At 41.4% G+C, this 13,452-nt stretch overlaps 1 protein-coding gene across 1 annotated transcript in view; it reads right to left on the reverse strand.

Annotated features, from left to right (window-relative positions):
- stk10 (serine/threonine kinase 10) overlaps positions 1 to 10,992 on the reverse strand; it is a 36,074-nt gene extending 25,082 nt beyond the window's left edge. The window contains exon 1 of the mRNA XM_080509153.1: positions 10,515 to 10,992. Coding sequence (XP_080365279.1) covers positions 10,515 to 10,673 — 159 coding nt within the window. The 5' untranslated portion in view covers positions 10,674 to 10,992. The remainder of the gene's footprint in view (positions 1 to 10,514) is intronic.
- Between the last annotated feature and the right edge of the window lie 2,460 nt (positions 10,993 to 13,452).

Consider the following 13,452-nt stretch of genomic DNA (forward strand, 5'->3'; position numbering starts at 1 on the left):
GGGAAGTAAATTATGCTATGTTGTGTTGAGAAAAAGCCAAACCTGATACAGAAACCAAATCCAAAGGCTTCACATAGCAGCAAAAACACAATGTGTTTATTGTGTGAGACTAGGCTTGTTGAGAATGCTGACTGAAAAGATTTAGTGATTAAAGAATGTCAACCATCAGTGTAACATGAGTGACGTGTTCTGATGTGATTACATGACAACACCCACACAGACAATCCAAGACCTAAAGTACAGTCAGCAACAACACTTAAAATATGATTATCAGAGCCACGCCATTTTCAGGAATCTGTCCATTAAACCTTTTGTAAGGCTGTCAAACTGGAGATTTATTTTGAATGAGACTCCTGAAACTAATCTGTCGAGCAACAGACTACACATTTGGTTATTGGGCAGAACACATCCAGTGTTTGTTTTAATAGACAAATATATATGCATAAATTAACAGATAAGTAGACTTGCTTTTGTGACTTGTCCTTGTCAGAAATGGGCCAAGGTGTGTATTGAGAGTGTGTGTGTGTTCAGCCAGTGACTGGCGGAACATGACAGACTAAACAGTCTGGTGGGGTCTGATGCCTCCATGTTGTACAGGGGCTGTGGGAAAACATCTGAATCAACAGATCAGGCTACACACACACACACACACACACACACACACACACACACACACACACACACACACACACACACACACACACACGACTATGTGTGTTTGCCAAACAGAGTTCAGAGAAATGACCCGCCCCCGCCACTGTAACCTACAGTGCAAGTCAACAATCGTCTCCTCCTGCCATCAAACTGTCAGTCAGTCAGTTGAAAAGCCTCGACAGTAAACACTGAGACAACAGACACTTTCACTCCTCTGCAGCAGCACTGTTGTAAGCCTCAATAAAACTCTTGTCTGCCATGCAACTTTCGCTGGGCCACATGTACCAGACTCATGTGTGTGTATGTAAAATTGTTTGTTGGTGCTCGGAGATCTTTGCACAAATACAATTATAGGAACTAAAACTTGTCAGAGTTTTCCACACCTTTAATTTATAAATGCATGCCTGTTACAGAGTCAGACAATTCCTTTTATGACCCCCCCCCCCACTTTCTTCAAGGCATTCTTCCTTTCTCAACATTACAAACAATACAATTCAATGAAAGTACATCAATTGATGGAGATGAGAAGTGATCTACAATGGTCTTAAATATACATTTAGAAAATAAGACTGTTTTGTCATTTTACCTATAGAGAGCTGGACATTCTCATTAGGCATCAAAGACAGTTAATCACTCCTGAGAGCACAGGTGTCGTACTCCGGTCCTCGAGGGCCGCAGCCCCCCACGATTTGGATGTGTCCCTGCTTCCACACAGCTGATTCCAATGAGCAGCTCGCTATCTGGCTTTGTGCTGAACTTGGTGATGAAGCATCAGGACATTCAGTGGAGGGAGACGTGGAAAATGTACAGAGCTTCGGCCCTCGAGGATCTGAGTTTGACACCCCTGCCTTAGAGAATTCATTTGATGAACAGAAAACCTTTAGTCAAAGTCACTTTAACAGCCAATCCCTGTAACCCTGCTTCAAAACAGCATTCACACATACACACACACCTTTACATCACAGTGGGGACATGGTCAAGGAATGCACCTCTGGTCTTCACTGGGGTTGATGGGGGTGGGTGGGTGGTGGACCAATAATGCCCAGAGTCACGTGTACCTCTATGTTCTGCCTCTTCATGTGACAGCGATGGGGAATGTGTGACGTCAATGAGCCTCCTCAAAAATACAGCATATAAACGTGTGTTTATTTACACTGGATGTTCACCTCATCTGCTGCATGCATTCCACAGAGAGGAAATAACTTTGAAATACCTCAAGGTATCTCATATGGGACCCCATGACTTCCTAGAAATTAGTGCGACATCAGCGCACGAGTTTACGTGAATGTTTGTCTCAATGTGTATACAAAGCAGTGAAATAAGGATGCTGTCGCAGATGGGCCTTTGGCCCAATTCGCATCCCAATATACCATCCTCAAACAGCAGTTACAAATAATAACAGTGCAACAAGGCTTTTTTTTTTTTTTTTTAATGGGTTTCAGGAAACTCCAAAACTTGTGAGAAACTATGTTTAAAAAAATATGTTAGAGATATAGAAAAAAAAAAGATTATTACATAATACAAGTAAACAATCAAAACCCTGAGGGAGTAGGAACATACTGTAGCTGCTGCAGCTGTCCCTCGAGAGAAGAACAGCTCACTGTTCCAAACCAGCAGACTCCTAACTTTCTAACTTTATCCCAGAACCCAACAACAGTCTTTGGCATTCTGGAGCTGTAGTTTCTTTGGTTTCCATCGAAGGGATCATGGTGTGAGTGAGGCAATCAAATTTTGATTTGCACATGATCATGACAAGAAATATACTTTCTATAAGCTCAGGCAGAGCTCAGAAACTCCTAAATGCTTCCATTTTAAAGCTTGTGCATTTGTGTGCTCGTTGAGTGCTTTTAAAATCAGAGGAAAAAGGGTCAAAAGACTTTCATGGAGCCAATTATCAGTTATAATGAATAAAAAGGTAGGCAACCATCGAGAGAGGCCCCGTTTACGCGACAATGTTTCAAGTGAAAACGCATCCTTTTCATGTTTACACGACAACATTTGAAAGCAATGGCCATTTACACAGCAAATGGCAGAAATGTAGAAAACAATGTAGTTGTCATGCTGGGCCACTAGGGAGTGCTGTTGGTTGTTTTTGTAATGAAACCACACACACAGAGAACAATATGCTAACAATGGCAAACACGCAAACATTTGTATGGATAGACAACAAAGTTGGTTTGCTATAAGTCCCATGAGAATATGGACGGGAAGTCATGACACTGAATGCAAACGTTGTTGTGATTGTTCAACTACTTGCGTATGTAAAGGAGAACTATTTACTAGGGCTGTGGTACACATGTGCAGTAGCATCGTTTTCAAAAGGGTGCGTTTGGATGGAGAGGTGAGCGTCTTCAAAAAATTCTCTCTTTGGAGCCATTTTCAAAAAGCTGCGTTTTCAGTGGCTTCAACCAGTGTTTCCATGTAAATGCAATCACATTTTTCCATTTTAACTTGAAAATGCTGTCTCGTAAACAGGGTCTGAAATTAGCAGAAAAGCAGATATTCTCTCGCCGTTTAATATTGTAAATTTCAACCAGGTGTTCATTCTTTAACTTGGCTATCTGAATGAACCAGTTAAATGACTGCTTTTAGCTTATGGCTCATTAAACACAAGTCGTTTTGTTTTCATGAGACTGAAAGTTCAAAGGTCTCACATTGCAGCTCCACTGACAATTTTGCCAAAAAGCAGCTGACAAATTCTCAATAATCAATCACCATAGCTTGACACACCAAAGTTCTGTGGCAGATTTAATCTTTTCATTATTCTAATCTTTATCCACATTTTTGACAACAATCCCAGAGTTTTGAGCCCTGACATCAATGTTTGATTTATTTGGCAGCGTCTAATGCACAATAAAAATGCTCTCTTTTTCTGTCTCCTTCACCACATTTGTCTGTCATCGCATGACAATCTCATCCCATTTGTCAAGTACAGTCATCAGTAACTGTCTGAAACTGCCGCTTGACGAAAGGTTTAGAGCCGGAAAACCAGATGTTACTGGCATATGTGTCAGCAGAGCAAACATAATGCAGGTACTGACAAAGAAAGTAAACACAGACACAAAAGCGCACACCGCCAGTGTCCCGTTTGTGTAGCTTTGAGTATTCGGGTGTACATAAAATGTATTCGCTGAATGAGACGTGCCAGAAAGACATAATGTTCAATACCAAGTGGTGACAAAGGTATTAATGATTACTCCGGGTGTGTCAACTTCAAACCTTACAGGTGGATCATTCTCTAGTTACGAAATGAGGCTTATAATAATAACAAGTATATAACAGATGAAACCATTGTGTTTTATATTTGTCAAATATGAATGTAAAAAAAAAAATATATAGAGAATCGTTTTTTGCAACAACAGTCTGATGATCTGAAAACTCTCTCTGGGGTCATTCACCTCCAGGTTAAATGAGCTTACCACATGCTGACGTGTATTTTCAACTTCTTCAATAGCCTCCACACACACACACACACACACACACACACACACACACACACACACACACACACACACACACACACACACACACACACACACACACACACACACACACACACACACACACACACACACACACACACACACACACACACACACACACACACACACACACACACACACACACACACACACACACACACACACACACACACACACACCACCCTTCAGGGGAATGTGTGTGTAAGACCTTTGCACCATCATAAACCTGTAAACTGCCCCACCTCTGCAGGCTCGCCCCACGTGTCTGCGAGCTGGAATGTGGTCTTCAGCTGAAGCACAACCTTTAACAGCAGGCGCCTGCTGAAGCCATGACCTCCAATCCGGATGAGGAGGGTGGTGCCCGGGCGAAGCATGTCAAACAGCTTGCTGTACATAAACTTTTGGCCCGTTTTATAACAAGGATTAAACCGAAAGCCTTAAAAGTTTACCTCTGTTGTCATGCTCCATTGATGTCAATTTCACAACGTAATAGCTAACGGTTTCAGTCCAGACACTGAGGCCCCGTTTCCGCGACAAAGTTGAAGTGAAAATGGAAAACTTTAAGTGAGTTGTGAGTGTCCGTTGACACGCCGACGATGCTCGGAGCTGCTGAAGATAACTTTTCGAGAACGTTCCGACTCCGTCTCTGTGGAAACGGAGGAAATCGCACCTTTGTGAAAACACTGCTACTGCACACGTGCACCACCGCCATAGCAAATAGTTCTTCTGCACATGCCAATGCTTAGGTCTGTGCACGCTCCATTTCATTACAAAAACAAACAGCGCCCCACTAAAGGCCTAATATGAATACGGCATCGTTTTCAGCGTTTCTGCCATTTCCATGAAAACAAAGGTAGTTTCAAAACATTGCTGTGCAAATGTGAAACGTTTCTGAAATGAAAATGCAAAAACAATACATTTTCAGGTGAAACGCTGTCGTGTGAACGAGGGTCTTATTTTTGGGTTTTATTTCTGCTTCGGAGGGATGCCTCATGTTCAAAGTACTATTTTTATGCCTCACTTGCACTCATTCACTTCCAGACATCCTGTAAATGGTAACTGACCCATAAATGGCTTCATGCATTATCAAAGAGTGAAATGGCTAAAATGTTAGAAACCAGGAAGTGATGAAAGCAAATTGTAGATTGTTTTCAACAGAGAGGTGGTTGGGATTCAACGGTCTCATCTAAAAAGCAACAGATTTTATAAAAAATTATATGAACTACATGAAAACACAAATCTTTAAAACACTCATTGGTTAATAAGTCTTATCAGGGGAAGTGCCAAGCTATTGCCATATGCAATACAGACTACATTTAACCTTGAGGTGAAAAGTCACTAAAGCAGCAGGTCAGTAAAGCGCAGGAAGAAAATAAACCTTGGCTGCACTTGTTTTGTCAGTAAATTCATACAAGGCCGTCAAAACCACGAGTCACATGACAGCGAGACAAACTTCCTGATTACAGCCACCAGAAAGCAAGTAACAACACATTGGTGGGGTTTCACACTCACTGCCTGCTCCAAAACCAAGCTCAGACAGGTACTTCAACATACCAGATTAAACTTCACACAAACGGCATGGTTACAAAGCGCTTCAGTGGTAAACTTCAAAAGAGGAGGAAGAAACTGTCTCAGAAGGAAATGTCACAACAAAACGTTACAGCAAGGGGAGGTGCACGGCTAATGAAGGGTTCAAGCAAAAAGCCTTAATCATGTCATGATCACAGCTTTGTGTTTAGCTGTACTCAAATAGGCTAAAAAGCGGATGCAGAAAGCCACATGGAGCCTCGTGTAGGTGTTGGTTCACGATGCCGTCACACGGCTGAGAGCGACTCCTTCCATGCCGAGTCCCCTCCCACACAGCAGAGCTCTTATCAGCCCCAGTGGGCCCAGCTGCTCGGGGAGATTAGACCCAGGGAAACCCAGACTACCAGAGGCACTGTCATATTCATTTCACATGGAGCTTGTGGTTTCACTGCACATGAAGGAAGTGGTCACCTTCACCCAAGCCCACCTTTCCATGGACTGTGGTTCTTTCTCATTAACATATTTTTGTCATTCCTACATCTGCCACTGTAAGAGAAGATTAAGGCTTGAGCATTGATTTCCGGCAACACCTTGAATGCTAATGGAATGGTACAGTATTTAAGGCTGTGTTTATTGACTTTCATCAAAAGCACTTTGAGAATGAATTTCCGTTTTGTTTTTTATCAATTTTTACTCCAGACAGCTAAAGACATTTTGAACATTAAACAACATTTCCCATCAACTGAGACCAATATTGTCCGTGCGTGTTCAGAGGTGTCTAAGTAAAGTGAAGACAAGAAATTCAAGTCCACTTAAGACCAACAGGGAGGAGAGTCAATGTGGCCTTCATCCCACAATGGAAATTTGACAGAGCGTTAACTTGCAGACTGTGTGTGTCTATGGAAACATTTCGCCGACAGCAGCAGCAGGGCAATGTGCTCAGCGGCACGTGGCTCATTAATTAGTGAGAGGGGACCACACAACTCCTCCGTTTTATGCTTCGACTGCTGCCGCACACCTTCACACGGATGCACAGACTCCTTCCAACAAGTGCAATCATGCACGCGCAGACAAAACACAGGGGATGACACAGTGGGTGTACAGGAAGCGGAGCAGTCGCCTGTCTTGACGAGGAGTATGAAAGTCACTTGAGGGACAAAAGCGAAGGTGAAAAACCAAAGAAAGAAATGTCACAGTGTTTCCGTGTGAACGTCTTGCCACATTTTAAGCAGAATGTGAAGGATTTCATATACACACCAGCAAGGACAGGAACATTCATCAATCCAACTTTTTTTTGTACCACTTTACACAACTTAGACCATCACGGGGTAAACAGAGGGAGAGCTACAGTGTGCAATTAACCTTGAATACACGTTTTCTGACTGTGAAATTAAACCAGAGTACCTGGCGAAAACATGCAGATTATACAGAGAGAAGCCGTTAATCCCAGACTCAAACCGTCTAAGGTAAAAGTGTAAACCACGACACCACCGCTACAAAAACTACTCGTATGAATAAATCAAAGTCGGGCTGCAACAAAGAATTGATAAAAATCGATTAAATTTGATTATGAAAAGTGTTGGCAACGAAATTAATTGTTGATTCGTTGTGTCGTGCGATCTACATGACATTCAGGCAGCGTTCGCTCTCTCGGGAACAACAAAGTTGCGGCACTCGGCCTAACCGGCTGCAGATATATTGTATACATCTTTGTATGGCTTCAGTTATGTGCTTTTAAATAATCATAACATATTTGATGTTTGGTTCGTTCAATATCAACTGGTCCTACAATTTCATCGATAACTGATTCATCGATTAATCTAAAAAATAATCGACTGATATAATCGAAAATAATCGCTAGTTGCAGCCCTAAATCAAAGTGCAATCTAAATATCAAAGAAGTACAGATTGGTCTCTCAATTTTTTACTCACTATATATAAAAATCTCAATTAAATGCTAGGTGTTGATTCCTCATTTATTTCTATTCCAAGCCTCAAAATCATGACAGTAGTGCTCAACATTTTCAACAAATTGGGATTGGGTCAGAGTTTGCATCAATGTTAGCAACGTACCGACAAACCACACACACAGGAAGGGTGGCTCTGCATAGCGTGTGAACACTGGCGTTAACCAGCTGGTTGACAGTGATACTTTAAACTCAATAAATGGAAAACCTGAGATGTAAACAACAGCTTGGTCAACTGACATTATTATTTGGGTAATTTGTTTCTTTTTTGTGAGCAATAAAATTATTTTTTTTAAATATCGAAGAAATGTGAATTTGTTAACATTATGACACCGATTCTAAAATGTAGTATATGAGCTGGACGTTAACTCGCAGTTATTGAACTCCCCCCCCCCCATAACCTTAGAAATATAAAAGCAATGTTTTTAGTTGGAATAACTTCCAGAGACAAAATGTAGTAAAATGTTATCATAATTCAAAAATAACGTCTCGCACCGATTCGCAAGAAGGTTTGAGAAAAGTTAAAAGGCTATACTTCAATCCCCATTGCAGCATGGAGACTTAATCTGCTGCAGACTGACAGTAATACGAATGTGGAGTTACACCTACAGAATAAGACTCCAGAGATGCAACGAAACATAACAGAGCATCTACTGCATTGTATGAAATCTTTCTTGCAGTGTTCCTCCGACAAGCGCACACAACACACTCAGCTCCATCGGTCCTCAACACTCCCTCTTGAGCGAGTGAATTGTTATTCTCCCAGCGGCGACATTAACCTTTAGAGAATCCGCCTAACAGAAGCACTCTGTACTCTCCACAAGTGCTGCACAGTTTCTGAGGTCTGTGCTTCATCTTGAACTGAGAAATGTTAGGAGCTGTATGAGCTGCTGCTGCCCGTCACACATCTACAACTCCTGCACCCCTCCCACCCCCCCAAAAACCGTCTGATAAGCAGCTGATTTCACTTGTGAAAGAGACATCCATTCTCCTCCCCTCGCAACTATTCTATCAAAAGACTTTAACGATGGAAAAACATGTGCAAGTCACCACTTGAGGCCCTTCCCTCCCACAGATGAGCTGATTACTCTGAAGTTTGGGAGCTGCAAGAGGAAGTCGCCCCGTGATGCAATCCCACGATTTCCTCTCTCTCGGCTATCGCCTGCTCCCACTCTGCCTCCCATCCCTCCCTCCCTTCCATCTGACAGCTGCAGGTGTGGAGCTGTCCTCCTTCAACCCACTCAAGGAGAGGAAACTGGATCCAAAGCACAGGCTTGATATTTGGAGAGCAAAAGACAAACATTGCATCTTAGAACGCTTGCCAAACAACTAAGTGGCACTTAATGACACCAAATGTATCGAGACACATCTGTGTCATTAGTTGGGCTCGATCTTTAAGAAAAACGACAACAACAACAAAAAGTTTTATTTCACACTGTGGATACTTCTTGAATTCTTCCACGTCGGTCACTGTTAGAAGCAACACAAAAGCTTTGTTTGCTTTTCGTTTACAAGTTGCCAGATTTTATATGGGTTTTTATAATGTATATTCCATCCATCTTCCAAACAACTCTATCCAAATTAAGGTGGGGGAGTGGGGGTGCAGAAGCTGATCGGATCACAAATCCATATACTTACAATACTTAAGGGCAGTAAAAGAAAACAAGAACACATGGGAGATAGATAAGTTACAAAGTCCTCACAGAAAGGCCTTGAATAAGATTAAAACCTGGGATATTCCTGAAGTTAAGCAAAACATAAATACAAAAAAACCAAGATATAGCCTAGGAATTTTTTTTTCTAGAAACACCTGCAGCTGGTTTTTTTTTGTTTAAACTTTAACACTTAACACAAACGTCCTATTCAGCCAAGCATTGCATATGAAAGAAACGGGTTGTGTGAGAGAAGGGTTTGGCGCAGTAAGCTTCCGACCGCCTCGGCTATTCCGTACACTTTCTAGTAAAAACAAAATATCTAAACAAGGTGGACTCCTCGAGAAAAAAGGACTGCATTTTCTGGTGGCTGCTGGATCCTGCTGAAGCATCACTTCTTCCACTGAGGCCCCCAAGCAGCATGTCAAAGACACGCACTGTGCTCCACTGGGTGGTGCAGACACAGAGTGCCTGTGCCATGCCGAGGAGACAGACCAGCAAACACGTCCAGATGAAATCCTCGCTCTGAGCCAGAAAAACTGCTGCTGCAGAGCTTTGGTAGCAACTAATAAAAAAGTGCTTTCATTGACACTGAGTTCACTCTGTGCGAGAGTTCTTTAACCTGTGCAGCTGTTTGAGAAGAATGGAAAACCTTTGTTTCTAGCTTCTTCCATTGATTTTACATTGGCTTCAGGATGAGTTAAAACTCTTAAAAATTAGGAAAGTGGCAAAAAAAGATACTCCAACAAGTCATTTAGTCAATGTAACTTCCGGAAATGGGCAGATACTGCGTGGATCCAGATTTCTAATCACAATCTTTCTAAACGTGTTTATTCCTAAATGCTCCATGACGCAAACATTCAGTCTCACTACTGTCTCACTTTGTTTTCTATAAATAGTTCTCGACCAGCTGCATATTTGAGATATTCGTCATAACCTTCACAATACTGGAATGCTAAAGGATCCACAAGTGATCGGAAGTTGTCCACATCCCAAACAAATGAGCCATCCTCCAATAAAGGAAGGTAAATATGTCAAACTTGGCCTTGATGAAATGACGGTGACTCCAGAGCAGATGGGGTACACTGTATATAATATTCAAGAAACATCTGGATGACACTCAAACGACTAGTTAGTGAGTTGTTGACAGTTTGAGAGGCCTGATCTCGATATATACACACGCATAAGTTGAACAGTAATATGTATGATCACTGTACAGGTGTCACACTCACCTTGTAGACTTTTCCGAACGCGCCGTCGCCCAGTTCGCCGATAATTTCCCATAAATCGTTCGGATTGATGTCCCGATGGACGTGCTCGTACTGTTTGACTTTCTTTTTTATTTCAATAGTTGGCAGACGGAAGATTTTGCTGAATCTAGCGAGAGCCATCCTTTGCGATTGAGGGGGGAAAAAAATTACTTGGTGAAAAAGAAAATAACTAGTCAGAGAGCATTACGCACGCAAAAGACGCGCAGCTCCGCTTATCTATAGTCTTTACTTCCTCACGTCCACTTTCTCTTCCGAAAATAAAACAAACACAAACTGTGCTGGTTCAACGAAGTGATTCTACTCCATCCATGTCGACCCTGCTCTCTGAGGGTACGTTGTTTAAAAAAAAAAAAGAAAAATCCAGATCTCAATCCGCTGGTGCGTCCTGGATGCGCTCTGACCACCTGCCGCTCAAAAAGCCGTGTGTGTTAGTGCGTATGTAAGTGTGTATGTGTGTGGAGGGGCGGTTGACTTGTTGATTCAAACTGCGCGAAAATAGCCCCACCTCGTAACTCAAGGGAGCTTCTCAATGCCGTCATGGAAATGTAGTTCAATAGACAAGAGCGAGACGTCGTCATAAACCACGCCGGTGAGGTAGAGAGGACTCCATGTCCGGGTTGGCGCGGGGCGTGTCCCGCAACTTCACACAGCTGTGTCATTAAGGACGCGTCTCCAGGAGCTCCGTGGACACTTCTGTTCTTAGTGTGAACTCGGTTTTTTTTTTCTCTCTCTCTTTGACTACAACGTCTATAGTGTCAGTGGTTAGATTTTCGTTCCCTTATTGCAAATTAAAATGTTGAGTTAATCAATATCTTGGCTCATAAATAAAGATAGACTATATAGGCGCCAACAGATTAAAACCCATGTGCAGTGCACTGGTGATGTGGTCTTTTAGGTTCCTCCTCTATTGCACCACTTGAATGGGTAGTGCGACAGTGCCCCCGAGTGGCAAATAAAACAAATGGACCAATAGCACACACAGCTCCTCCTCTGTATATCTTTTCTATCCATCACACCTTTCACAGGGTAAAATACAACCCAGAAGTGGTCCACAAATGATTGGTTAACAGTATTAAAAGGAAAACTATTTGCAAACACACATTTGCACATATATATTTATTAACACGTGTGCATAAAACCTATGCAAAACGCACATAGAAACAAAGATTTACCATAGATTATAGAAGGAGAGAAGATCCATACACACCCAGTTTTTTTTTTTAAATGGTAAATGATGCAAAAGAAAATAACAAAGATCACACAATTAAACTGGGGAGTACAATACAGATACAAAATGCACAGCCCATTTACTAATGTTAGTGTGTACACACACACACATATATATATATATATATATATATATATATAAAGTGTACTCTGTATGGATAGCGCTACACCTGCGTAAGATTAAACAGTGATATCATATAACTCAATAGACTGAATATTTAGTCTGTCCTCCAAAGCAATGGTGATGGATATTTTATGACAATCTATGTAACATCCAACCAGTTTATATACGGCTTTATCCAACTTAGGGTGGTGGAGTACTGCAGCTGATCTCAGCTGACTGTTTTGGAGTCAGCAATTAAGCTCAAGCATTTGTTTTGGAACTGTGGGAAGATACAGAGGAAACCCTTGCATACACAAGGAGGACATGTAGACTCCACAGCTAAAAGTCCTCAAGCACAAATCACAGTTATCCTCACTGTAAGGTATACAATATGGGTGGTTCTCTGTGCTCTGTTTTCTCCCTACAATGACTTGAGAACTTATCTTTGATGTACTCTGCCTTTTGCACTGTGTTGGCTGTGATAGTGTCCACTCCTGTCACCTGAATTTAGATTAACCACATTTGAGTCCAGGGACAGGGGCCACACAGCCTAATTTCATTGTGACTGGGCCAGACCAGTAAAATTGTGCCATAATACCTTTTACATTTAAACTTTTTCTTTGTTGTGTGAGTATATGTGATGAAAATGTTGCTATTTTTGCAAAACAACATAATGACTAAAATCACTACAATCTCAATACAAATACATTTTAAACACCTTTAAATACAATAGTAAAATGTCTCACAACTGTTTTTGCAAACTGTGTCAGCATGGTTTTGAGGCTAATGCTCGTTTGCTTTTTTATTTGCTATGAGGTAGCAATCTTTCCTGGCAGCATCATTGATATTTCAGCTTGAGTATCAGTGTTGTCCTATGTCTGCTCCTCTTGAGAAATTTGTTTCAAAAAGAAAAAATAAATCAATGTTTTCTTTCAAATTGTTGCAATTTGCTTGGCGTTTGACGAGCCGAGCCTCTTGTGGGCCGGTTTTGGCTTTCCCTTTCCCTTTGAGCTTAAATTGTCTAGTTTACATCAGGATTGAGGCGAAATGAAAACAAAAATTGCTTTTGATTTCACCTCTTTTTGACCAACACTTTAGATGTACTTTTCATTTGATTTGAAACTAAGCCCTTGCATTTTGTAGAAAGACAACAGACTTAGCAATAAAGGAAAAGGTGTCTTGCTTAATGGCATTGCTTTGTGTTTCCAGCTTTAATGATAGAACTGATTAAACTGTTCTGCACCGCAAAAAAACAAAAAACATTTTTAAATGACTTTGGCTGGCTTCCTCGACACAAATTGACTGGTGCTGGGTTGCTGCATTATTATCTCACCCTGATTTGCTCCGAATAATGCCACAGATTGATAAAAGTAGAAGACTGAGCTGCCATTCTTTGTACAAATGATTGTTGCTATCATCACAAATGCTGTGTCTGTGTGTGAGTAATTGCAAGTCTAATTCTGAAATATCAGGCTGTGGACTTCAGGTGATTTTTCCCTTCAGAATGCATAAAGCTCTCTGGAGTGAAAATCTATGACCTCAATTTACTATCTCATTTGCATGACTAAT

This window comes from Blennius ocellaris (assembly GCF_963422515.1).
Source record: "Blennius ocellaris genome assembly, chromosome: 14".
Classification (NCBI taxonomy): Eukaryota; Metazoa; Chordata; class Actinopteri; order Blenniiformes; family Blenniidae; genus Blennius; species Blennius ocellaris.